This window comes from Diadema antillarum, unplaced genomic scaffold (assembly GCF_040938485.1).
Source record: "Diadema antillarum isolate AM-2024a unplaced genomic scaffold, OU_Dant_1.0 scf00000004, whole genome shotgun sequence".
In the NCBI taxonomy this organism is placed as follows: Eukaryota; Metazoa; Echinodermata; class Echinoidea; order Diadematoida; family Diadematidae; genus Diadema; species Diadema antillarum.
Genome location: NW_027270893.1, coordinates 2,793,445 through 2,819,956, shown reverse-complemented (window position 1 = coordinate 2,819,956; position 26,512 = coordinate 2,793,445). Strand labels below are relative to the sequence as shown.

The following is a 26,512-nucleotide window of genomic DNA, read 5'->3' as shown; positions in this document are numbered from 1 at the left end:
CTGGTTGAGGTGGGGATTCATGTTTTGAACATTCCTAAGTGAGATAATGAGAAACCTCTTATGAAATATGAAAGAACACATAATTTTAAGAAGGATTCAACGTTTATTTGATGAAAATTGGTTTTCAAATGGCTGAGATATCCATGAAAGTGATAATATTAAAAGGCGACAGGCCACGCCTTTTATTAGGATCTCTTTGTTTCACCTTGTTTTTGGATATCTCAGCCATTTCAAAACCGATTTTCATCAAATAAAACTTTTGGTACCCCTTAGAATTGCATGCTCTTTGACATCTCATAGAGTGGTTTCTGAATATCTCGCAAAACTTAAAAGCTAAATCCTCACCTCAACCAGAACTGTACACACCCTTCAATTTTTGTTTGATTGTAGTTGGTTTTCACTTTTCGTCATCTAACCGTACTGAGAAGTGATGAACATAGTCTTCCCAGTGTTACATATTGACTTCCAAGCCAGCAGAAAAGTGGGATGCTTAAAACACGGGATAATAATTCTGATGGTGCCATTTGAAATACTCGAATATGAATAACAGGAACACACTGCCCATTTGTACCATTGCTACTCACCCTAATGGCTGTTTTAAATCCCAGTTAGAATCGTCTATAAAAGCAATCAGTTTGTGTATCAAGCGTAAATACAGCCATCAGTGTTGTTTAAACACAAGTATAACCTTGTGTTTGCCTTTTTCTTGAGATTTAAAAAAAAGGAAAAGAAAAGAGGGAAATATCAAACTGCCTAATCATGATATTTTTTTTCCTCATGATAAATTTGTGAAATCATGCAAAGCTTTCATACTTTTCTCTTTTTGTTTCTTCATAGTGGAGGAGCCCACACTATTCAATATTTGTCATGAAATTTCAGCCATGACATCAGAAATATTTTCGTTGATTGCTTTGCTGTAGTATGACGCACATGTCGTGCTCTAATTGTGATAGAAAAAAAGAGGGGGAGGGGAGCAGCTTCTTTCGTGGAAGAGGTATTTGCCCTTGTTGGTGTTTTTTTATTTATTAATTTTTTTTTTTTAGTAGTAGTAGTTCGACCCCCACCTCCCAAACCTATTGAATGGTTAGCTCTGCAATTCACAATTCCTGCAAACATCGTCAGCTGTCCCGGCAGAATTCTCGGCAGAACAGGCGGCAGCTCAAAACATAAACACAACACAGAATCAGCTGATACTGAGGACTTACCCAGCACGCTCCCTTCTGGGCACTGACATAATTATTGGTACCTATGCTTCCTTCTGTGACTATTACCTCCCCTTCCTCTCCCCCCCCCCCCCCACCACCCCTCATTCAATTGCTTCCTTCACAATATGTCTGATGTGAATAGACTTTTGCTGTTTCCTCCCTCTATAACCAGTCAGCTGATGCAAGGCAGATGAGGATGCGGCTGTGGCTGCCTCTCTGTGTCCAATTCCTGTGGTGAATGATAGTCTAGTTCCCAGCCCTTAGCGCCATGGTGTCGCCGCCTTTTCGCACCTTGCCTACTATCCCCTTTGCCAATATACAAGTTTAGTGGTGATGGGATAATCGAATTTCATACATTCCAATGACAGCAACTGTTTTTGATGAGCTGGAAGCTTTTAATGCTTAATGCTTGTGCAACTCAATCAATGGAGTAAGGATGAATGCATGCGAGCTAGATCTCAAATATTGCAAGATATTTAAGTACAAACCAGTGAGATGATTAAACTTACCACAAGATGATGGTTGAAACATAGATTTAAATATAAATACTGGTAAACTTGCCACGAGCAGATTGAGGTTGTAGGGCATTACAAAGCAAACAAACAAACAAACAAACAAACAAACAAACAAACAAACAGATTCTCACACACTTGCCCAATATTTTGCAAGGGACCCTGTGCTTATTTTAAGGCAAGTGCCCATTTATTCTAGTTGCCTGGCACACAAGTTTTAGTTGCCCCCTGGGCAAGCGGGTTTGAATCACCCTGGTCTATGTAAACCCCTCTGGCAGCTGTCTCAGAATCCCATTGCCATTATATACAAGATGCCATAATCTTGGTCTATTTGGTATGAAAGGTTTAATATGGTGGCCAAGACATCACTTTTGTAAGCAGAACATTGAAAGAGGAGAGCCATGTATAAAATGGTGGACACAAGATGCATGAACAAAGTAACTAAACGTCAGGAACTAGGATGTTTGATTGCTGGAAGTAGTCTGCAAGTCTTAGCATTCATTTGTGGAACGGATGGATCATTCCGGTATGGTTTGCAAATGTGGTAGTGATGAAAAGAGGGTCGACTTGAGCACCAATAGAGCCTGATGTGTGACCAGTTATCCGAAGCGCATGACAGATAGGTTGTCTTTGCTCACGGTTTGGCGGATATCCTTCTTCTTCTTTGTTCAGAACTTATCTCTAGTAAAACAGGTGTGAGAGATGTGAGAGCGGTATGTGGCGATAAGAACGACATTCCTTCATACTCTGCTACTGCGTACGCCTGATGTGATTGTGCTCTGAAAGAATAGGGTCTGTGATGTGGAGACTAGTCCCTCATCCAATACATTGCCCTATATGTGCCTGACCTTCTATTACCCCAGGCTCAATGCATTTGATCGTCTATATTCTGTTTTGTTTTGACTCTTTTTTTTTCTGAATGACGGGGATGCAAGCCGGCCTCCACGGGAGCACCTTGGCATTTGATTGGCCGTCTGTTGTCTCCGCTCATCTGTGATTGGTCAGCCCTGTTGTAAGGGGGGACATGCTAATTGGGTTATGTCCGGATTAAAGGGCGGGCTTGATTGGACGGAAGAGGTTGACGTGCAGCGTGGCCAATGTCAGTGGGAGGGGAAGAAATTGAATAACGAAATAGCGGAGCAAGGTAGGAGGAAGATTAATGATGGAGCTGTGGTCATTATCTAGCCAAATATACGCCCGCTTAACCAGGCTAATCATGATTGTCTTATAAGACATCAACATTTGTCACGTGCGGCCCTGTCACAGTTACCATCATCCTCAGGGTGCAATGAAAATGTGAATATTCCTAACGAAATAGGAAGGCAGGTGATAAGTTGAAAATAAAAATGGACTACCCACAATTTTGGGAAAAAAAACAACAAAAAAACAAAAGCATCCAATCATGTTGAAATAGGTATGTGAAGTCGGTGTGTTCCTTTGTCCGGTTTTACAGCAGAGTTGATACGAGTCATTTTCTTGCGTTTACGTCAGCTTGACTCACGGGCGTGCAGTTGAATCATCATAATCACTGATGACCAGTCATTACAACAGTGACAGTGACCGTCCATCCTTGCCAACTTCAAGCGTCTGTCCGTCCATGTCCCCCGCTGAACAGCATCTTTTCTGGTGTTAGCTCTCAAAGAAAAGGATTTTTGGTTGGCATCACTCGAATTTTTAAAAACCATTTTGTGTCCAATCTGTGAGAAGTGTCTAGGAACAGGACCAAAGGACTCATCAGCAACAACAAGAACAGTACAATAATAAAAACTATAATGTGTTGAGACTGAATTTCAGGAAAACAAAAGTTTACATGATAGCAATACAAGTTATAAAGGAATCAGATATTTATACAGTGATAGCTCAGGCTACACGTATAGGAAATATGCTGCCACTCGTAAAGAGGACAGAAGAATATTTGAGGAAGATATTCCCTTCCCATGACCAGTAATTGAATGATGGCTTTGATACACAGTAGCTCTTTTGAAATACGAACCCTCGTAATTATCACAACATTTGGCTGTAGGAGACTGTCAGTGCAGTATGTGTCACATATCAGCTTGTTAAAAAAAGAATACAAGTCCTAACTTTTTTTGCAAGGCAGTATAGAGAAGAGAATTAGAATATTCCTTACACACATTCCTTTTTCTATTGATGGGTGTAACATGAACCAGTGTCAGACTACACACAAGGTGTATGTACCAGGATCAATGCACAGGCATCTCAGCAATACCAGTATCCAGCCATCCGCTGGTGTTGTGGTGTTGCAAAACTAGACACCAAAGTGCATTCACCTACTTTGCAGTGACTGTGTTACTGTTTTTTTAATGGGGTCAGTAAACTCCCTATATATACAGGAGACGATCAATATCGAACGGTATTGTACCCTTGTATTGAGTCTGGAATTTTAACCTTGGGTGCGTATCAGGTATTTCTGACAGGACGGCGCAAAAATCATGAATATGCAGAAGATGGAGCGAGCCGAAGATTACAGACAGTTTTGAAAATGAGGGTAGAATCATCTGGTCTGGAATGCCCCCCAAAGCAGGACTCTTGGGTTAGGATTTCTTTGCGTCCTTATTCTCCATCATATGGGTGGATGATTGACACTGTTCTATTTTTGTGGGGGGAGGGGGGGGGGGGGGGCAAAAGGGGGTTCTCTTCCAAACAGGAGGATAAAGGAAAATAGGACAAGGGTATACTGACTGCTACACTATAAATGCCCTCCTTCTTCCCCCAGCGCCACCAGAGTGAATCGCAAAGAAGTAGGGCTGATTTGCATGACAATAGCCGCTTAAATCAATACAGGTGGTATGCTGACAAAAGCAGGATGAAGCTATTGACTTTCAGAGTGTCCCGAAAAGAAAAAAATTCCTTCCTGTGCCTCTGCCCGTAAGGGATGTTCCATTTTGTAATCCCACCCCCCCCCCCCCCCCCCCCCATCTTGCTCAGTGCAGTGTCATTCTAGGGAATATTCTTATAGGACTGGTGGGAGCCAGTAACTAGCCACTGCTTGCACCGGACCTTGAAAGCATTACACCCACCCCCCCCCCCCCCCCCCCCTTGGCAAAAAAATAAAAAAAGAATAAACATAACAAAAAAAGTCCTGTACAAAGATTTTATTGCTCAATTGCAAAGTGTTCTGTGCATCTGCAGTGACACACCATTTCTCTTCGTTTGTTTACTCATGAATTGTGTGTGCAGCCACTTGTGAAATGTGTATTATGTATGAGTATCATTAGTTGTACAAAGCATTGGTACACAAAGCTGATTAATCAGTCTGATTAATCAGTGCATCAATGCAGGCACTCACTGGGAATAGATATTTTAGATACTTCATTATGATGATTTAAGCTTTATTTTATTTATTTTTTCCCCCATTCAGAGTTTCCTGGTAAAGTCCTGGTTCATTTTCTCGGAAAATCGTTTTGAAATTAGGTAATGGGTTGTAATACATATTTTTGAAGCTTCATGATGATGATTGAAGCTTGATTTTATTTATTCCCCCCCCCCCCCATTCAAAGTTTCCATGTAAGGTCCTGATTCATTTTCTCTGAAAATCATTTTGAAATTAGTAGGTAATGGGTTGTAATACGAGAACCTTCGCGTGCACTTTGATTTTGCTAATCTTGTCACGAATGTCATGAAAATTGAATGCATGTGAACATTTCAGGTTTTACAGTCGCAATGCACTTGGCAGTGATTCCTACAGTTCATGGGGATATTGTATCACCTGACCGTAACATTACCACTGGCAAAGTCTTTGTGTTCATTGCTATCTATAGCACTTTGATGTGATGGTACTGGTAGTGTTAAGTTACAGATGTTCATAGGTCGAAAGAGACACACACACACTGCGCATGTTAACCCCTTGTGTGCTCTGAGTGCTGACTTTGCACAGAAAACCCCATAGCATTGTGTACTGTGCACTATCCAAAGTCCCTGGTACCAAAAGGGTTAGGCACCTCCTATGGAATGTTTTATGTACCCACCAGCCCTGAGGCAAGCAAGGATGAGTGGCAGCATACCTGATAGCAACATTAACAAGGGACCTTGTTTATTCCCTCTTTGTTCCCTGCCAGTGACATTTGCTTTGGCCCCCCCCCCCCCACACTCTCTCTCTCTCCCCACTTTTAGCCTATAACAACCTTTGAGTCATGCCTCTTACATGATTTTGTGTGTTGTAAGAATCAGATGATGCAGGGGGCGTTAAAGGTGAAATGCGAGTTAGGATTCTGGGGTGGCGTCTCTGACATTTCATCTCGCTGACTTTTACGCGTGTCCTCGTGGTGACCTTACCCTACTTCCCCCTCCTCTCTGTCTTCCCTTCCACTTAATGATCATACATAATAGTTCGGTAAAGTTGAAGTTGCGTGCATGACCTTTTTTGTCTGAGAGAACATTGCGTTTGATGATGCTGCTGGCTAGCCCCCTTTTCCGGAAGCTGACGAGTTGAGTCCAGAGGCTGGTCTTTGACGATGGTTGCTATTGTTCTCCTTAGTACCAAGTTCAGGCTGTGATCAGTAAGTACCCTTTCAAAATATGCCCTGACAATGACTGGCTAAAGATCGGCGAAATGTTACCCGTATGCCAAGAGTTCACTGCGTGTGACAAGAGGCCAGGAATACAATCAGCTGGAATCTGCAGCTCGCTTAAAAATTTGCCGCAAGAAAGATTCCCTTCTCGTTACATTTTTATCCCAGCAAGAAGAAAGTCATTCAATTGACAGAGGTCAGAATTTTTGTTGTTGTTGTCTTTAGATGCTGTGTGATATTCATGAATGTCTTTCCTGTCAGTAGTGAGGATGCAACTTACGGGCAAACTCTGTCAGAATGAGGAAATGGACACTGCCCCTTCCACATTCCAGAGATCAGACTGTGGATGCTTTTCTTTTGATGTTGTACAATACGTGTGTCCTTCCTGCCAGCTTTGCCCGAGATCAAGACTTCAAAAGGAGTCGAATGTTGCTTCCTCCTAGCTGTGAGAATGAGGAAATACTTTGCATTGTTCCTTCCACATTAACCCGTTCGATACTGAATTCTGAAATCCCCATAGACCTAATACACAGGCCACCGGGTTCCCGTATGGAACGGGTTTAATAGGAGAAATGTACTGCAAGTGTTGGTATTATGCTGAAGGAGGTATAATGCCCCGTGCCTCACCAGCAATGCCATGTGTTTTTTCTTGGATTGAGGAGGGGAGGGGGGCGTGGTCGAGACTAGAATGCCTTAGTGTCTATGAACTTGCCCCCCTTGAGAGGACCGGCTCCCCCTGGGAGAAACAAAAATAGGTCGTGTACATCGCGTCAGAATAATTGAGCTCTCGGGTCTCCGCCACACAGGGGGTTGCTGATCTCAATTCAGCTCTGCCTGCTCTCGCACACGTGATCTCGATCTGTTTGGAAATCGGTCAGTGATAGGGGATGTTAGCTCTTGTCAGTTTTGTTTTATGGTTTATGTTTCGCATTGGCTCTTGTCGTATTCAGTAGGCAGGGGCGGGGGTGGGAGGGGGAGTAGGGGGGACTTTTTGGTGGTATTAAACCTGTTTACATGTATCCCCAACGCTGTCTCTGTGATTTCTAGTTGCTACAAAGGCATATTTATGAGGGGTGCATAGATGCCCTTCAGATTTCCCTTATCATCATCTATCGCATAATATATAGAGAAATGCTCCATCTCATGAGCACCCTACCAGTTCGGTCCTCTTGACTGACCATCGTGCCCCATGGTAGATGATCTTCTCCCGCTGTCCCGCTGCCCAGGGCATCCAGAGCCGTGTAGGGATGGTGACCTTTCTGGAAGTATAAATAGCATCACATGCTCTGGTGATATCCAACCTATGCCAGCAACCCACCCGCCCTCCTGCCCCCTCCACTCTTTCATCTCGATAAGAGTTCGTCTGGGGGTCAAGTTGACTTGTCCACAGTGAGCCGCCTTCCACCCATATATGTACCCCACTGACTTTGATGAATGTGGCAGGTTGAAGATGAACAGAGAGAGAGAAAGATAGAAGAGAAAGGAGCTGCATTTTTCCTTGGCTGGCCTCCGTGGTACATTCATGCCTCTACCGGAGGCTTCAGTAATGTTTTAAACTAAGCCATCCATCCTAAATCTCAATTATCAATGGTAATCCTGTGAATAGATCTTCGGGTCTGACTGGTCGTTATGAAACTGTAGTTTAATGCGTTTGGTTAGCCAATGTGCCTGCTAGGTTTAGTATCACTGGAGTTTGGAGGGGAAGATGAAGTTCTAAGCATCTGGTGGAGACTGATAACTATTATGTGTACTGTTAACTGGAGAGACGGTTGTTATGGCAACACAACATCTCTTGGTCTGAATGCCAAACGTGAGGAGTCTGAAGATTCACCCCCCTGGCCACCAGTAGGTTAATAGGCAGTTGGTCCTTCTTGCCCCAATCTCGCGATGATGCAATGGTGGTGGTGGCGGGTAGCGGCGGCAGACACCAGCTGGGTTTCCGCACGTAGCTGCAGAGATGGGGGGAGATGTACAGTGTGCTTCAGCCCATCAAACTCCTAGAACGGCTATTGGAGGTGGCAGGGCTTCCCTGGAAGCTGGGGGCATGGACTCTACCTCGACATGGTGTCACGGCGAGGTGACGATCGATCGATGGATGGTAGAGGGTGGGGGGAAGGTGAGGTGTGTTCAAACTGCCACCAGGTCGTCGCTTCCACAGCACAGCTTTCCTGGCGCAGGCCAGAGAGAATAAGGCAGTTGTGAAAGCACTTCACTTGAAGCTAGGGGTTCATAGGCTTTGCACAACATGATTTCAGGGTGAGGCAAGATGATGATCACTGGAAGAGGGGAGTGGTGGGGATGGGGGGTGGGGGGAGGGGGATAGGTAGGTGCGTTAAAACTGGCAGGGATCAAAGCATATTCTTCATTGCTTTTAGTTCTTTTCTCATTAAAAAAAAAGGAAGTAATTAGATGGAAGTCATTGGGTGGGGGGGGGGGAGGGGATGAGATATCAGAGGACATTGACCTATTCATTAATCCTTTATATGGGATGATGTAGAGCTATAGACCCAGAAATCATCCTGAAAGACAATATTGTCAACTTAACTTTAGCCAAGCTGACTCTCAACCCCGAAATGTCTTTAATCAGTTCAACTTCAAACACAGCAATACACTTCTATTCGAGGGTGGTGCCCCCCTCCCCATCTCCTTACTGCCCCTGTAAAAAAAGGAAAGAAAAGGAAAAAATCTTAAACTAACAAGCTGCAGTATGCCAGGGGATATTTTATAATCGATGCCTTTCTTTTGGTATTGAACTCAGAACCTGTCTGTTCTCTTGCTGGGTGCAGCGTCACAGCCATGGGGCTCCATCCATCATCCTGGTAAAGGCTCTGTGCTGCAGCGGCAAGTGGTAGGCAGCTATATAGGTGCCTGTGCCTGGTGCCAACTCTTCGCCCCTCTCCCTCTGGCCCGGTGCGTGCCAACCGCCTCCTGCTTCGCCCATCAGGAGATGTAGGCTCTGCCTGCCCTTATGGCATTTCCAGGTGCGCTGCGCCGCCGCGGAGAAGCTGATGACTTATTGCCTCTGTTAAGTTGAATTCTGTGTGTGTGTGCGTGTGTGTGTGCTGAACTCTCACCTGGACACTCGTGCATATGATCATCTTTGGTGCGGAGACTCTCCTCATTTTTGGCTCCTCGCTGGGAAGGCGTTGGATGTCAAAACTGTCAGGATCTACCACCTTGCTATGGTTTGGCTGGTTGATGTGTTTGGGGCAAAAAACAACAAACAAAAACCAGCAACAACATACATGCACACACACACACACAAACATGCGTGCGCACATTCAAAACCACAATGAGCTTTAGGCAGTCCTACAACTGTACTTGAATTCCTTGTCCCTACCCATCCATTACAAAAATTCATTTAACCTATGGATGAAAATCTCTATTTGGCGATATGCAACATAGGCCTACATGATTGAGTCCTGTCATACTGTAGTTCTTGATGACTTGTCTAGTATTACTGTACATGTCATCTGGTATGCCAAGATTTTAAGGGGCATTCAAAGTCGATGGTGACATTGACCAGCATGCGTTGATGGTAATCGTAAATGAGGGAGGGGGTGGGTAGGGGATGACTTTCTTGGAATAATCAATTGAGATTATTCTTCCGAGTGATAAAGAGGGGGAGGGGGGCTGTGTTTACTTCTTTCAATGAATATTCATTAGTAAGTGGACAAACAAGTGTGTCCTCTAAAAGCCTCGTTTGGCATGGAGAGTTTCAGATCATGGCTCAATTCCTGGCAGGAAACCCCCTTCAACTTGACTTCAGCTTCATAATAGCATTCTGGTGGACAGTGGGCAGGGCGGCTAATAATTGCTAGGAGTGTCCAGGGAATGGATGCAGATTTATTCAGATGCATTCGGTGGCAGTAACTTGAGATCGCATCATGTTGATTTCAGAAGCTAATGAATTCCTCGATGTAAGCCAATCCAGGTGGTCATCGATTGATGGGGAGGGCTTGGAATTCATTGAAAATACAACTTGTAGAAGAGATCCTCTTCTTCTTTGTAACTACCCCCCTCCCCCCATCCCCTTTCTTTCAAAGGAAACCATACGCCTTGACTATATCTCGGGATTTCTGTTTGGTATTTGGTGTATGGCATTGTTCATTTATACACAACACAAGCTATAGTGAAAACAGGGATGATTCCAATTCAATTCAATTCAATTTATTCATTTCACAAAATCGCATTCTACAATCAATATCTACAGAGATGTGTTGAGTCAAAGGAGGAAGTCACGCAAAAGCCTGGGGCTTGGAAATGGAGATTTCCTTTATCTATTTTTTGTCGTTGTTGTTGTATTAATTCATATTTCCCCATCAATACTATATTTCCTTCTTTGTTTTTGTGTTTTATTTCTAGTGTATTTCATCCACACCTGTTATGTTTGTGGGATGGTCTTTCGTCATCTCTCTCTCGCTCTATTTTGAACGTGGTCCAGCTCTCTCTCTCTCCCTGGGTATGTCTCTTTTCCGATTCCCCTCACTCTTGCATCGTACCTATCCCGGTGTCTGTATAGATGTGGCTTCCATGATGCAGTTCAGGTCTCCCCCCTCTGTTTTTCCGATGTGTCTTGCCTAACTAATAGCTCTCCCAGAGTTCGGGCAGGAGGCGCATGCATAATGTAGTTCGAACTTCCATCGTTCGGAGGGTGGAGGGTTTCATGGGGGGGGGGGGGGGGAGGGGTGGGGAGAACATTGGCGTGTTGTGTTTGTTTCAGCAGACTTTAATCGCGCGCTCATGTGGGCGAATGTTACACGCCGTCGGGTGGAGGATTACCTCGTCCGCGCGGAGTAGCCGACAAATGCGCCTTTTAAAGATTTATGCCATCGATTTTGTTGTATTCATAAACACAGTAGATGGGAGGTTAGCAGTATTTCAGACTTTAACAAAGGAGCTGGTAGACATATAATACACATTATTGCACATGACTTCAGTGTATTATGGCATGCATCTACAGTCTATAGAGTTAATTTTAGAGTTTCATGATGATCGTGTAGCCATATCCAAAGAATGTCGCTGAATGTAGCTCGATCAACCTTTTTCTTTTCCTCAGTGAATGTAGCGCGAGCGACTTTTTTCTTTTCCACTGGCAACATGCACGGTTTGCACTTTTAAAGTGTATAATTCAATATGCCTTTGTTTGTGTACACTTGAATATAATGTACAAGATGCCATTTAGTATTTAGGAAGTGAAACATTTGGAGAAATAATATTATCAGTATGATATGAATGACAGAACAATGAATTTGCTTCTGATAGCCAGCTCAGTTTAACTCTTGTCATTCCATCGGCCACCTGCTTGCGTGCAAAGTCAATAGCATTTTTCGCCAGCTGGTCCCAAAAGACTTTATATACAGCTGTAGGTGGTGACTGTCTATGACCCCGTTTACAGTGCGAGGCTCGGCCGTGGCTCGGCCGTGGCCGTGCCCGGCCCCGCTTCAGTGTAAACGCGCAAAAGGCCATATGCGAGGCCAAAATTGGCCTCTCATATGGCCTCGCTCTGGAGGTGGTCTCGGCCGCGGCTGAGCCCGGCCTTTTCTTGGTGTAAACGCAAACTGGGTCAAATGCGCGGCCAATTGCACGGCCAATTTTAGTCTGGCTTCCAAACCCTCTGCCTGTATCTTTCGCTATTCAGGATATTAACCCCCTCAACGTCGAAAACTAGTATAGTTTAAGGTGGTTTTGTCCTGCAAAGGATTCTTTCCTTCGGCAAAGGCCTTTACCCGAACAGCGACTTCGTCGCCACGGAATTCATTTGGCAAAGGGTCTGAAAACCAGACAATACCAAATTGCATTTGTTTACAAGCAGAGCGCCACTACGACAAAATATTGAAAGGTTTGAATCAAAAGCGCGGCCGAGCCCAGCAGTGTAAACAGACAGAATTGCAAGGCTCGGCCGCGCAATTGAGGCCGGGCTGTAAACGGGGTCCTAGTGCAGGCTCTTCCAATGTTGTGCATTTCATCCTTTGATTATAGTTTTGGAGCAACAGATTAATTCAAAATCTACCCTTCATATATAAAATATCCTGCAGATGCTGTGACAGTGGAATGTACAGGAAATTTTATTCTATTCATTTTTTTTTTCTCAAGTCACTATGAGCATCTTGCAAATGTGATGAGAAAAAGGCTGGCTGTGAAACCAGCGTAATGTTAGCTTTGCAAATATGGATTCGATGCAATGGTTCATTAACACATGGAAGGTGTCATTCAGAGCCTTGAAGGACCAATGTCTTCTTGAAATTGCCACCTTTCTTTTTTCCTTTTCACAAAAGAGAAAGAGAAGGCCTGTGTGCCGTTAATAAAGATAGCTCGCCTGAAGTTTGATGATGATGATGATGATGATGATGATGATGCAAAATTCAGGAAATAGAAAGGAGGACAAGGAAGGAGGCAGATTTTCCATTAGTCCATTTTTAAAGTGGGTCAGATGCATTGGCTGTGGAGGGGTCGCCACGGCGACCCTCAACTCCTGGTTTCTTGCAACCTGGGAGAGACGTGATGGGCATACACTTCAGTAGGTGGTTAGCCACAAACAGGTTTGACTTGTCCCCGCAGTTCATGTCTCAAAGAAGTATTTATTCTAACATATGTTGATTTGTTGTATCTTTATGTGAATTATATTCCCTTTCACATAGATATGATAATATTCTATACAAAATTGGCAAAGAGACAAAATCAGTAATTGAAGGATGTAAAATATGCTGAACTTCTTGTGAAAACCAGAATTTTGGGCAATACACATGCAGCAATATTAACATTTATGTTTGTTTATTTGTGTATAAAGAACAGTAAGAAGATAGGCAAGATAAAGGAGATGATGTAGGCTGAAGTTAATTTCAGAACCTCCTTTCCTTTTCATATAGCTGTTGCCTGCGTTGCTACCATAGCAATGATTGTCTCAAAAGATATTGATATCTTTTCAGCCTCAAGAGAATAGATGAGTCTTTAGGAGAACTCAGTGAAGCGCTTTCTTTCTTCGGTTGATGTTTACCTGTTTTCCACAGATAAACTGACCCCCGTCCCCCCCCCCCCCCCAAACTGGCATCGGGGGATACGTGAGAATGAAATTTTGTTTGATTGTGACACTGACTAATAATCTGAAAGGATTTGATTCTTCTACATGCTTCAACAAGATATGGGAACACTTGACTTAAAAACTGATAAATTGTCCACAGAGCAACATTAATCAAAAATGAAAAAAAAAAAATGTCGAGTTCTTTCTCTTGAACCCTCCCTACCCCCCCCCCCCCCAGAAAAACACCCAATTATATAAAAAAAGAATTATTTGAAGATTGAATAGAACAGATCTTATACACGGCAGACTACTCATATCGTGCTTGTTCTTTTATACCATTGAAGAACCCTAACAAACAAAACAAAAGTGGTCGACTTTGAAACCCAGTCTCTGGTATTCTACCCTACCCTAACCCAGAAAGACATGAAACAGAATCTATCCTGTGACCTTGATTAGATATCAGACAGAGGAAATGTTTCATATTCCTTCCTCTTCCCCCCCCCCCCCTATGCCCCTCCCCCCCCCCCCCAACTTTTTCCCCCGCTCCTGGCCTGTCAATCTTCCAGCAAGGAGGTTGATTTTCACCCATCGATGTCAGCGGAGACTCTGCTATAACCATTACTCATAACCTCTGCCACCTCATTTCGCGGCGCGCACGGAAATGCCACGGCAACAGAAGCGACGGGCACCGAATGTAAGACGGTAATAAAGAGGAATCAGACGGAGAAGAAATAGATATCGCTGGAAGATATATTGAAGGGGAAATGGATAAAGGAGAGATGATTTTTCGTTTTGTCTTTATAGTTTCTCTCTCCCTCTCTATCGCTCTGGAAGGGGGGGGGGGGGTGTGGGTGAGAATTACAAGTGACAAATATTGCCTCATTAGAAGTGCTCTATTGGGTCGCGATGCGAGCTCATCGTGTCTGCTCGCGGAAGTCTCCAATATCACAGCCAACGAGTCGTGTCGAATCTGGCTCTGGCTCCGGCTGCCGGACGGAAATGAGCAATCGCGGACTCGCCCGGCAGCCGGCGAAAAAACCAGAGAGCGAGAAAAATTGGAACAGATATACAAATCTGTGAAGATTGTCTTTGGAGGGTTGTTGTTGTGTTTTGTTGTTTTTTTTTGCGGAGGAGGGGGGCAGTATCTATACCTTCATATTTCCAACAAAGAAGAATTGAAAGATCAGTTCATAATGTGGTGTAGAATCCTGATCTTTTGCACAGGAAATAAATGACTCTTCATTAGTGTAGTAAAGCTTAGCCTACTAACGCCTGCTGCCATTTCAGCCAATTTTCCTGAAGATTTTTTCTTTTCAGCCAGTTTTCCTAAATATTTTGCCTCATGCGAGCAGCAGTGATGGAACCATGTCAGGAGGATTCTGTGCACACATTAAAAACTATATGCTTGCTGCATTTCCTATCACAATTCCTGGTACCATTGTCAAGCTGCTTGCGGTGCTTTAAGATTGTTACTGTATACGCTATATATTTCGCGGGGGTTTTATTTTCGCGAATTTCGCGAGTCGGGAGCTATTCGCGAAATTAACAACACGCGAAAATATTACCTTCCAAAATAAATCCCTTGCCTTGATGATACGAACATTTCAGTACTAGTATACCATGTCACGGCTTACCGAACAGACCATACTGGCTAAGCTTGTTTAATATACGCACGTCCACGTCTACTTACGAATACTGTAGAGAGCCAATCCATTATCGCAAGGGGACCACTCGTCAGAAATCTAGCGCAATGGACTTAACCACTTCAAAGATGTTGAATTCTAACTTACTAGTTCGCAGAGTTTGACAAGTCTTTTTCATGCAGTGTATAACTAGTATCATTCTTATTTGCTAGTAAGTTGAAAATTCACACTTTCTTTGCCACTTCATATTTTCTCTGGTCCCCCAATCGCGAATTTAACCACTCGCGAAAATGTGTGACAGCGGCAATTCGCGAAAATTTATGTACGCGAAAATTATAGCGTATACAGTATCACGAGATGATACACTGCAACCCCCTTCCAACGACTGACCAAGCTACCAATCAACCGACAGGTCGCCCATCAAACATTGAACAGACTGACAGAGAAATATCTTCAAAACATGATTTAATATCATAATAAAAATGAACACTTGCCCATGTTGTGTCCTTTCTCACATCCCAATTTAGACCATTCTTGAGAAACGACATTTGCAATGCCAGGCGTGCATGTGACACATCATACTTAATTCATCTTTCTTGAAGAGTGGTAGGTAGGTTGAGGGACTGGAGTAGAGGTGTAGTCTCCAGATATTTCTGGGCGTGGTCCCAGCTGAGCGGGGCGTGGCTACCAGTGGCTGCGAGTCATCCTGCTATTAAAATGCGAGATGAAGTAGTGGTAGTGCTTTTGTTTATTTCCTGGTGGACCGGTGTGGGGGTGGAATGGAAAGAAAGAAGGCGACTCAAAACATGGTGTACATTAAAATTCTGGGAAGACTTCGACATAGTATTAAGCTTCTTTATTACAATTCCAATCCCAACAAACTCTATGACTGTTGTCAGTGTGTTTTTCCTTGTGATGTTCAAACAAACATGAGTAACTGAACAAACAAACCCCTTTTTTTCCCACTTCTGTGGCTTCCTCGCAAAGGAAAGACATTTGCCGATAGTGCATCCCATAGACAAGTTCCTCTATTCTGTCACCGCTATAGAGGACCCAGAATGTGTGTGCATCATGTCGTGTCCATTATTATCTGTCGCTCTTTTGTCCGAGTTTTGTTTTATTTGGATAGTCAGTGCCCCAAAAGTGCCAGGATGCAATGCCAGTCGGCATTGTCTTCTGATAGCCGGGATTGTGTTTGCAAACACACTGCTCCACTTCGAAGTCCCATTTATTGTTGGCACATGCGTACATTTCCCTGTTTCTATCATATGGGCAATGCCTGAAACCAAGAATGTGCTATTTTATACACATTCTGACAGCAAATAGCATTCGAGTGCTATCCAGCAAATTACTGCAAGAAGTTTATTGTGGTCATACAGAGATGTCACCAATATGTGTCAGTGAGAGCACCAAAAGTTTGCAAAGAACATGTAATAGAGCATTCAATTTCTTTGCTGTACTGGCTGCCAGCCAGCCCACCTTTATCAGCCATTACTTTGTTGATGGTTAACAATCAAACTGTTAGCTGTCATGGTACTTGTCAAATTTTGCTCTTGCCTTTATCCATCCATATTTTGTGTCGTTCTGTTTTGTTTTTGTTTGTTTCATGATGCAAAAATGTGCTGATATTCTAACTGTTGCTAACTCTTCTGACACTAGAAATAGTACCAGTAATTTACGAGTTCTGTTGCAGAGTTTCTGTACTCTATTAACTTTCGAACACATTTCGGTGAGTGGTGCCTGTTCATTTTATATGCTGGAGAGTTAGTATTGGTTGTTCTAGTGCAAGCAGGCATATATGGGAATGTAGCCCCTTCAGCTATCTTTTAACCCAGTTGTTGATTTTCTGTTCCTTTTGGGCAACATGTCAGTTTAGAGCCATTGCCATAGATGTGTGGTTTTGATAAAAAATGATTCATCCTCATTTTGTCATAGTTTATTGTAATCGTTTGAAGAGACATGCAACATATTTTGAGTAACTCATGGTATGGAACAGAGCTTTTCATTGGCACATTGCATAGTCCCATACATAATAATGTGCGTTTGTTAGAAAAGCAAGTGATTTTAACAGGGTTGGAAAGACCATGATTTGATTGTAATGGCACATTTTGCCGCACCCTGAATTTCTTGCTTTGATTTCTGTGCGAGATAGGTGCAGCCTTATTGCTCGCAAACGTGGTCTTGGGATTATCTTAAACAGGCATGCATCACCTTTTGAAATCCCTGTCATTTTTTTTTTTTTTAATTCAACCTTTAGTGAGACGAAGTCATTACTGTGGCAGCGATGACTGTTGATCGCACATTTTGATAAGAAACTGTGAACATTTTTTGCCTTTGTGACTGTTTTTCCTCTGACAAATGTTCATAGTTTTCTAGGTTTAAAAAAAAAAAAAATTTCATTGTATGCATTCTAGTCGTAGGATGCCTTGAGGTGGGTAATATGGTATGCACTATTAAAGCACAAAGTATGACAACAGTGCCGACTGTCATATGTTTGTTTACATTTTGTCTGATCTGCGAGGTGGAGACGGATTTCATGCCTCCGGCCTCAACGGGGCTGGAGGGACTGTGATACTGTGGTGTTTGATTGTGAGCCTGTTCATCACAAAATGTGCATTCTGCACGAAATCCGACAATGTTGGATCACATTGTTAATGATTCCTTTTTTCTTTGTTGTCGTTTCTCCAGGTTTCTCTCACGTGAAGTGGCCCCACGCCGGACAAGGGGTTGCGCTAGTCAATCGAGGTATGTGAAAAAACAAACAAACAAACAAACAAACAAACCGAATAAACAAAAATGCAACGCTTTCAGTTTTGATCCCATTCAATTATCATTGTAGCTGAGAGCCGATGGAGGCTGGTTTAAGAGCGGCAGTATTGGGTTGTACTTGAGAAATGGAAGGAAAAAAAACTGATGGGAACCGACGTCATTAGACGTTCGGCAAAATGAATGTCACAAGGGGAGATTTGTCATTCGCCGTTTGAACGAGGACTGGAAAATGGGAGGTTGGAAATAGAAAGAATTTAGCTAAACTTGATGGGCCGTCATCGATCATCAGTGATTTGTTCGTTGATCACGCGGGAATCCTTCGTACCGCTATTCTCCGTGTCTGGCAGAGGCTTAACGGGATTTGAGGCTGCGAGTTGCCAAGTCTCGGCGGGAGAACTCGAATCAGTTGAGAATCTTGTTATCCCGTTTACATACGTGTGTACATTTAAGAGGAGCTGGAAACTAACAAATTGGACCGAAGAAAATTATGCCTCGTACTATTAAAACTTATATGGGATCACTTGAAGCTATTCCTGTCATAAAGGCTGGGTGAACTCGAAACTGTTTATCATTACTGAAAAAAAGAGCGTTGATTGTGCATCATTGCTGGCAGCCATATGTAGTCAGCCCCTAGGTAACGAGCTATAAATGCTAATTTGAATTCTTGACTTTCTTCACGTTCCCTCTTGTCAAATTGTCAAAAGTTGCCGTGTAATTCCTCATCTAGAAACTGCCCTTAGGAAAATCATAAAGTTTCGTGTGGAAGTAAAAAAAAAGATAAAAAGACTAAAAAGGGCTTCTGGACAGGGATTTTCTAATCAAATGACCAAAATACATTGCAAAATTGCCATCAGTGGCATAGATATCATCCTGTCAATATGTGGTCCCACATATCTATTTTGATGTTGTTAATCTGAATATTGGGTCACCTCCTACACAAGTCCAGCTGCCTCTTCAATTTAGGACAGAAGAAAAAAAAAGACCGAAAATGTTTTCACCAAACTTTTTAAACTTGAATTTCTTCTGGGATTCCACAGATGCAGTTGCAATATATTAGAAATGGTAACACAACATTTGCTCTTGTGACAAGTGCTCTGGTCCTATTTTCTCCAAGGACTTAGGGTTAGGGTTGTAATAGGAGTTTAGGTTTACTTTGATACAAGGATTAGGATAGGGTTAAGGTTATGTGTGTAGGTAGAATTATGTTTGGCTTTAATAGTGTGCAGATATTTCATAGGAGTAATTGTCGCAGGAGCAAATATCATGGAACCATCAGAAATACCTATACAAATGTGAATATGTTGGCTTTATTTTTTTTTTTTTTTCATTGATGGTATTGGTAACCAAAAATGTCAAAGTTCTTCTCATAAAACATTTTATGTTTAAGTTCTTCTCATAAAACATGTTATGTTTGTGTGGGTTTCTGAATTACTTTCCTTCCCACACATCATCTATTGTCCTCCCCCCCCCCCCCTCCCCATAATGCTTGAACTTCAAATGACCTGAAATAATATAGAGAGGGTTCTTCTGTGAACCCATGAAATATTTCACCGCGCAGACAAATCCTTGTCTATTTCTATTTTTTCTGTGAGCAATCTGTATGGTAATGAAGGATTTTCCCTCGTATAACACTGTAAGCTGCAGCGGATCTGGTTTTGTTGGCATTCATAGTCCGAGGAGATTTTTTGCTTAAAAACCCCGAATCTCTATCCTCTTGTAGTCCCGTTGGCATCTGCCATTTTAGAAAAAGCAGCGCATATTATTATCCTTCATATTCAGTTGCTTTCTCTATTTGTGGTTTTTAATAGTTTTTTTTTTTCTTCCTTGTATCGAAGTCTTTGATGGCGGCGCTGACAGTCACAACCAGTCTAATTTGATGCCATTAGCAGTGAATCCCCTCGTGTCTATTCGTGGATTTCTTTTTTTGGCGCACGCGGTGGAAGAGAAGCTGCAGATATTGTTCAAATTATCACGAAAGCGAAGCCCGAGGTATGATCAGGAGCAGGAGAAAACCCACGCCAGATTTTAAAGAGCAGTGTCTGCCAGCTTTTTTCCTCATCACACTTTTCATTTGGGGGGAAAAAAAAAGAGAGAGGAAAACAAAGAAACAAAAGATAAATTAATTTGAATGAAATGACCTTTCTGAACACATAATGTTCTGTATGATGTAAGATTTCACATGAAAATGTCATAAGGTGTCAATAATTTTGGGCTGAAAGTGAAAAAGAGGATTTTTTTCCCCAACCCCCTTTTTTGTCCTTATGCCAATTTGGTGGTGGAAGTAAATATTGATGTAGAGTCTATTGCAGTGTGAATTTACGGAGTGTGCGTGGGGTCATAAGGGTTTCGCTGAAGTGAGGTATGTGTGCTTCTCCAAGACAAATTTCAAGCTGGGTCTGGACGAGTGAGACTAAGGTATAGGGACAGGGAAGGCAGCAGACAATATGTGACATCACAGTGGATCTTCCTTCATTTCCAACCAGCTCCCCCCCCCCCCCCCCCCCAAAAAAAAAAAAAAAAAAAAAAATGCGAGAGAAGCATTCCATGCAGGCTTGGTCGGCCAACCCGCTCCTTCAGGATGACGCCGCCGCTGCCTGCTGCTGTCCCCATGCTGACCGGAGAGATCCGCTACGTCACCGTATCCCATTGACGTCATCGCTCTCTCTCTCCCTCGTTAATATCTCATCGTCTCCTCCTCCACTGCATATAACACCTAGGCCTACTGTCTGTCTGGGGAGATAGATAGATCATAGATGAATAGAGACAAGAGAGAGAGAGAGAGAGGGAGAGAGAGAGAAGGGAGAGGGGAAACAAAATGACCCATCAACAGCAAGCATTACTGGACATTGGCCAGTCAGGCATGTAACATTTGCGGAATATTAACCAGACTCCGGCCGCGATTGCCTTCCGTCTCCAAATGTACATTTTCATTTCACCGTCCCCCCACCCCCCTTCGAGCGTTGTCCCAAACCTAGCCCCGAATTATATTCGGGGGGGAAAATCACAAAGTGGTAGGCCTGGTTCGCCAAGACTAAATGGAGACTGTACGATTTTTCTCTCCGGGTGCTTTTTAATTTCTGCAGAAGGAAATGCCATCACTGGTATGCATTGATCTATCCAAGATCAACCATGTAATCATAGACGGATTGATTTTAGTTTCAAGTTCTCATTCTCATCTGAAATGGTTTTAAACGGGGGAGGCAGTGAAAAGTAGTGAAGGGGAGAAACTCAGAAAATGTATGTTAGAAAATCTTGTGTGAATGGACCAGTTGTAGTGAACGTTCACTCGTTAATGTTTTTTTTTTTTAAATCAATGAGAATATTTCTCTGGATGTTATGTTTTTCTGCAAATTGTTTGCATCATTGAGATTTACTCTGCTAGTTCAGAAGAGAGAAAATTTGTGAAAATTTTGCGTGGGGAATTGGTTGACATTTGAACAGTGTGACATTCTGTGATGTAAACCTTCAAGAGTGAGTTAAACAGAATGGAATCATTCAAATATTCAAAGCAAAATTAGACCAGATAACTTGGATGCCAGTATAAAGGTCATCAGGCATGATCTTTAAAGAATTGTCAAGGTCACACAACTTGTGATGTCATAGTGGTATTTCGCTCCTCGTTTGTTTGATGCACTTTCAAAGGTCAGCCAACTCTGCTCCTTTCTCGATCACAATTTCGTCATCGCTCTGCCATTTGAAAAGATGTATGACGGATATTGACGCCACATTTGTGATGACATGACGGACTGAGTCCTTTGTGCAAGCTCCAAGAAAATTGTTAATAGCAGAGTGGTATGTCTTGTTTGTTAGCTCAACACAAGGAGCAAAGAGTGATTTTTACGTCAGCAAAATCAAGGTCAGGTAAGGAGAATGGATGTATGTCAAGGTTCCCGAGGGAGCTGTGGTCCGAATGACTTTCGTAAATAACACCGGTAGTCGAATTTCATAATCCACATCACAGAATCAGGAAAAAGGCTTGTGGAGCGCTGATTTTTTTTCTTCAAAATAACCTTTTTTTTAAACAAAAACTTTTGATGTGAAAGTCCTCTTTTATGTGGGTGTGGGTTTGCAAGAGGGAAAGAATTCCTGCTTAAAGAATCGACTACGACAATGAAGTCTGAAATGAATCCAAGGTATGCACACTATCATAGAGAGTTTAAGAAAAAATGCAAAATGGAGTCTTGCTTTCAGAGACCTTTGAATGATTTTTTTTTTTTCCGGTTGAAATACATGAGTTTCTTTTGAGTGCTATAGAAGGGAAAAAATGTGTGCTTTTCTGTGTAAAGCTATCTGCACGCAACTCCCGTCATCTCCGCAGCAATCTGGAGTTGAATGACAGGCCATGGTGGATACTGAGTAAACATCCATTCATGTTCTGGAGACATACTTGTTTTCAAGAGAAATGCTTGTTTTCCAGAAAAATTGAAGCTTTTTTAGTGAATTTCAAAAGACATGATCTATTATGTCTGCTGCAGTGGTTTTGGGGAGGGGGAGGTTGAGCGGTGAAAGAAAACATATGGAAGAAGTGACATTAACGTTTGAGTGGCAGTTTATGTATTCAAGGCAAAGAAGGCTTGGATTCTGTTTGTTATTATAAATGCTGCTTTTTCTGTAAGGGAGAATACAAATCGTTAATCCTTTTAGGAGCAAGCGTCTCATTGGATCTTAGAATTATCTATTGGTTTGTCTCCTTGCCGGGATTTGTTGTTAGATTGGCCGTGCAATTTGCAGTTTTCTGTGCTCCTCTTCTTCACCCATACACAGCGAGTGGGTGTCGGCATTGATGTCCGAAGATTAGAAGCCGGCCGTTCTTCGGAGGTATAGACTCGCACAAGATAGAGCGTCAGGTGACAAAGGGATTTCACCCACTCGTGTGCGTGCCGCTTCAATAAACTTGAAATGGCGGAGCGGCGAGATGAGATGTCGATACCTGTTGGGTGGTTTTTCCCGTCGAGGTGGCATTTCGACTGTGATGAGCTGTCAATCAAAGAATGCTCCTCATTTGATCAAATCAATAACATAAACAGAGCATCAACAAACAAGAACAGTAAGGGTGAGGGGGTGTGTTCTTTTAAGAATTTAAAACTTCTTTAGTTCCACTTGTGACAAAATTACCCCTTGCACAATATCTTTTTACCTGATGGGTAGCTACACTTCCAGATAATTTTTCATGGGCCTGTAACAATGTTTTGAGAAAAGTGATGTTCAATTTTAGTTTGATGCTTGAGCTGTTAACATAAATATGGCTGCAAAGAACAATATAGGAAGGTTGAAAAAAAGCAAAATATCTTGTTGTTTCCGTGCTAGAAGAAGATATGTGATACTGATGACAATGAATAATAAAAATAATTGATACTATGGTGATGATTATAATAATGATTATATTGATAATAATGATAATGAAACTTGTAACAATAATAAAATTTGATAATGACACTAATTGAGTGTCTGTATTATATATCGTAGCAATGGATCATGGACAAAATGCAATACATTGACTTCAGAGGGACTGTGTAGAGGCTGGTATGAGAGGATGAAATGGCTGATTAGTCGTGATATTTATCCCCACCACCAAGGGTGTGAAGGTACACTGGGTAGATATAGACCTCAAGATGTGATTCAGTGTTGATTTTTGGAACTTTGTCAATTTTTGGAACTAAATTGACTTTGCAAGTATATCATTTTTTTTTAACTTTTAGACAATGAAGACCGCAGGCACTTAACCTGTACCCCTTTTTTTTTCTCTCTCTCTTCTTTTCTACAAAAGCTGGAGAATATTCTCAAACTGTTCTTGTCTTGCCCTTGGGCCCATTTTGGGGTCAGAAGGGAGGGGGGGGGGGGAGGCGAGGGGAACCCTTCTCAGAGCGACACGGCCTTTTATGGCAATGGCAAGTTTTAACGTTCGGTTGAATTTCAGACATCCCGTCCCCCCTTCTCTCTTTTTATTTTCTCTTAATTGATTATTTGCTGGAGCAATGACATGTGATGAAGAGAGTAACAGAGAGAGAGAGAGAGAGAGAGAGAATATGGAGAGAAAGAGATATGTATACATATATATATATATATATATAGAGAGAGAGAGAGAGAGAGAGAGAGAGGGATATATAGAGAGAGATATAGAAAGAGAAAGAGATACATGTAGATAGAACCAGAAAGAAATGAACCTTCATGCGGGGAGCGAATGACGTCAAACTCTCCTTGTCTTACCACGGTCGTTGCAAACAGACATCACGGCAAGTTATGCGGCATGAATTTCTTTCAGCTTCGATTATGACGTCTATACCTCGGCTGATGTTTTATGCATAGATGCTCCTCTTGCTTTTCGGAGACGTGTAGCCGCGCGGAAACATGTATTGAGCTGTACTGGAATGAAGACGCAGAGAGGAGAAAAAGAATTCTCTGCAGTGGGCCAAGATGAAAGTTTTGATGTTCAATTCCCGCCAGCCATTTCATTCTGCATTTACCATCGTGAGTGCAGAGGCAAAGTCATATTTGTGGATTTCTGTGAGATGGAGGCTGTTTTATCCAGACTAGTTTGCTCAAGGGGGAACAGATCGGTATGCTGTGGCCGTATACAACCATTGGCATATTCGAAATACCAGGGAAAGTAAAAGGGGAGAGGGGGTAGGAAGAAGAAAAAAATGATATCACCCCGCTGTCTGGCGCAAGATCCCCAGCGTGTGGCCTCTTATGGACAACTGGCAGGGGTAGGTGAATCTCCGCTGGGGGTAAGAAGGGCAATGGATACCCAGTGACCACACCCCCTTACCATATATCCTCCTCCTCCTCTCTGAATGAGGGATGGGGTAGCTCAGAGTTCGTTGTCAGGGGTTACGGAAAACAAAACACAAAGAGCCTCTAGGTTGATACAACAGTGATGTAGGAGAAAGCCTCATGCTTGGATAGGCAGTGTGAATATGAAATACACAACAATTTGAATTTCCTCAGGCAACCAAGTTATGTCATCAACTCTCTTTGCCTGTCCTCCCCGCCTCCCCCCCCCCCCCAATATCATATCTGTTTATCCTCAGCCCACTGTCTAGATCATTACATTTACAAAAATATAAGGTATAATGATATGGGGGGGGGGGGGGGGGAGAGGGAGGGGAAAGGGGCTTGGCTGTCAGAATGTAAACAAGGCACATCAGGCCAATGTTTGTAGTAAAGTTTCCTGGAATTGTGCAGGAGGGTTGAAATATTGGGAACAGCAGGGGAAGTGTCGAGATGCTCCATGGAGCCAAAAAGAAGGCAGCATATATTACCAGGGTTTGTAAATGTGTGAATTCCGACCCTTGATAGTTCGTGGAAAGAGAAGTAGGGGAAAGGTATGGGTAAGGGACTGGGAAAATGGATGGAGACCAAGATGTGATACAGATATCTAAATAGCCTTGGAGGCGAGAAACTAGTTGCAGTGTGAGGAGAAAACCATCCTCCCAGAAAGAATGCCTTTGTTGGGAGGAGAAAGTCTGGGGAGGAGATGGGTTGGGGGAAAGGAGGTCTGTTTCGAGGAGAATTACCTCACTTTCACACGTGCGGAGGGTGCTTAATTCGAAATACAATAGTAATGATGCATCATTACAATCGTGTTTCAAATGAAGAATTTTGCCAGGTGATTACAAACTGGAATGGAGGAGGTAATTTGAATCGTTATTCCCATCGTGTTTCAAATGATGGTCCAGAGGTGTTTTCTAATCACATTTTGCCAGAATTAAGCAATGAAATGACCATGCGAACGTCATTGAACTCCAATCATGTTTTTTATTTGGGGGGGGGGGGGGGGGGTGGAGATTACGTTGACCTTCCAACCACTCTCGCAGAAAGATGGCCCAATAATGATTGATAGAACAAGTTTAAAGGGGATGGCTACTAACTGATAAGTGGGAATCAGTGGGAATGCTGGAGGATGATTGTTCCAATCCTTGTGGGATTCATTGGAGAGTATATACATTATGTAGGCCCTATCTATTGTTGTGTGAAAATTATTTACTTCAGAATGGTCTCATATTCAAGTAATGTGCAGTTTTATGTTTCCAGCTTAGCACGCCTGTACAGTGACAGGGCCTTAAACTGCACATTACTTGAATATGAGACCATTCTGAAGCAAATAATTTTCACACTACTTAGATATATAATGTACTCTTAAATGAATCCCACAAGGATTGGAACAATCATCCCCTGTTTTCCCACTGATTCCCACTGATCAGTTACTCACCATCCCCTTTAACCTTCCCTTCTTGCTCTGAATTTCAAAACCGCAGAATCCGTGAAGCCTTTCTCAGTCATGTGAACGACTGATAATTCGAATTGTAATTACAATCGTGTTTGTTCTCAGCATTCAAATCAAGCACTCTTAGAACATGTAATTTTAAGCACAGTTAGATGAGCGAGATCTGATTCCTTACCTTGATTCTGGGAGCAAGTCCTGAGATACCAACGAGACTTTCTTCGCACAAAGTTCTGAATTGAGTTTCAAAAACACTGTGAATACAATGGGTCAATTGTTTCTTCTGTATGCAATCACATGTAATGGTTTCTCATTTCTATGTTAATTGTTGTTGTTTTTTTGGTGGGGGCATTTTGAATTAACACTTTATTTTTATTTTTTTAAAGTGATTTTCTACGAAGTTTGTTCAGTATTGGACTTTGTCTTTGAACATGAAATGCAATTCCTGCGCTCGGAGTCGGACTCGGTCATGAGCTAATTTTTGCCGCCTGTGCTACTTTTATGCCTCATAATGTGAAGCCGAGCAACCCCGATAGCCACTGGGTTAACTGTGGCAATCCAATTTACTGTTCTGCAATACCCATTTTGATTGTGCAAGGGATGTCT

At 42.6% G+C, this 26,512-nt stretch overlaps 1 protein-coding gene across 1 annotated transcript in view; it reads left to right on the top strand.

The window, feature by feature from the left end:
• Positions 1–26,512, top strand: part of LOC139711700 (dual specificity tyrosine-phosphorylation-regulated kinase 1B-like) — a 100,510-nt gene that overhangs the window by 15,562 nt on the left and 58,436 nt on the right. The window contains exon 2 of the mRNA XM_071623591.1: positions 17,602–17,658. Coding sequence (XP_071479692.1) covers positions 17,602–17,658 — 57 coding nt within the window. The remainder of the gene's footprint in view (positions 1–17,601; positions 17,659–26,512) is intronic.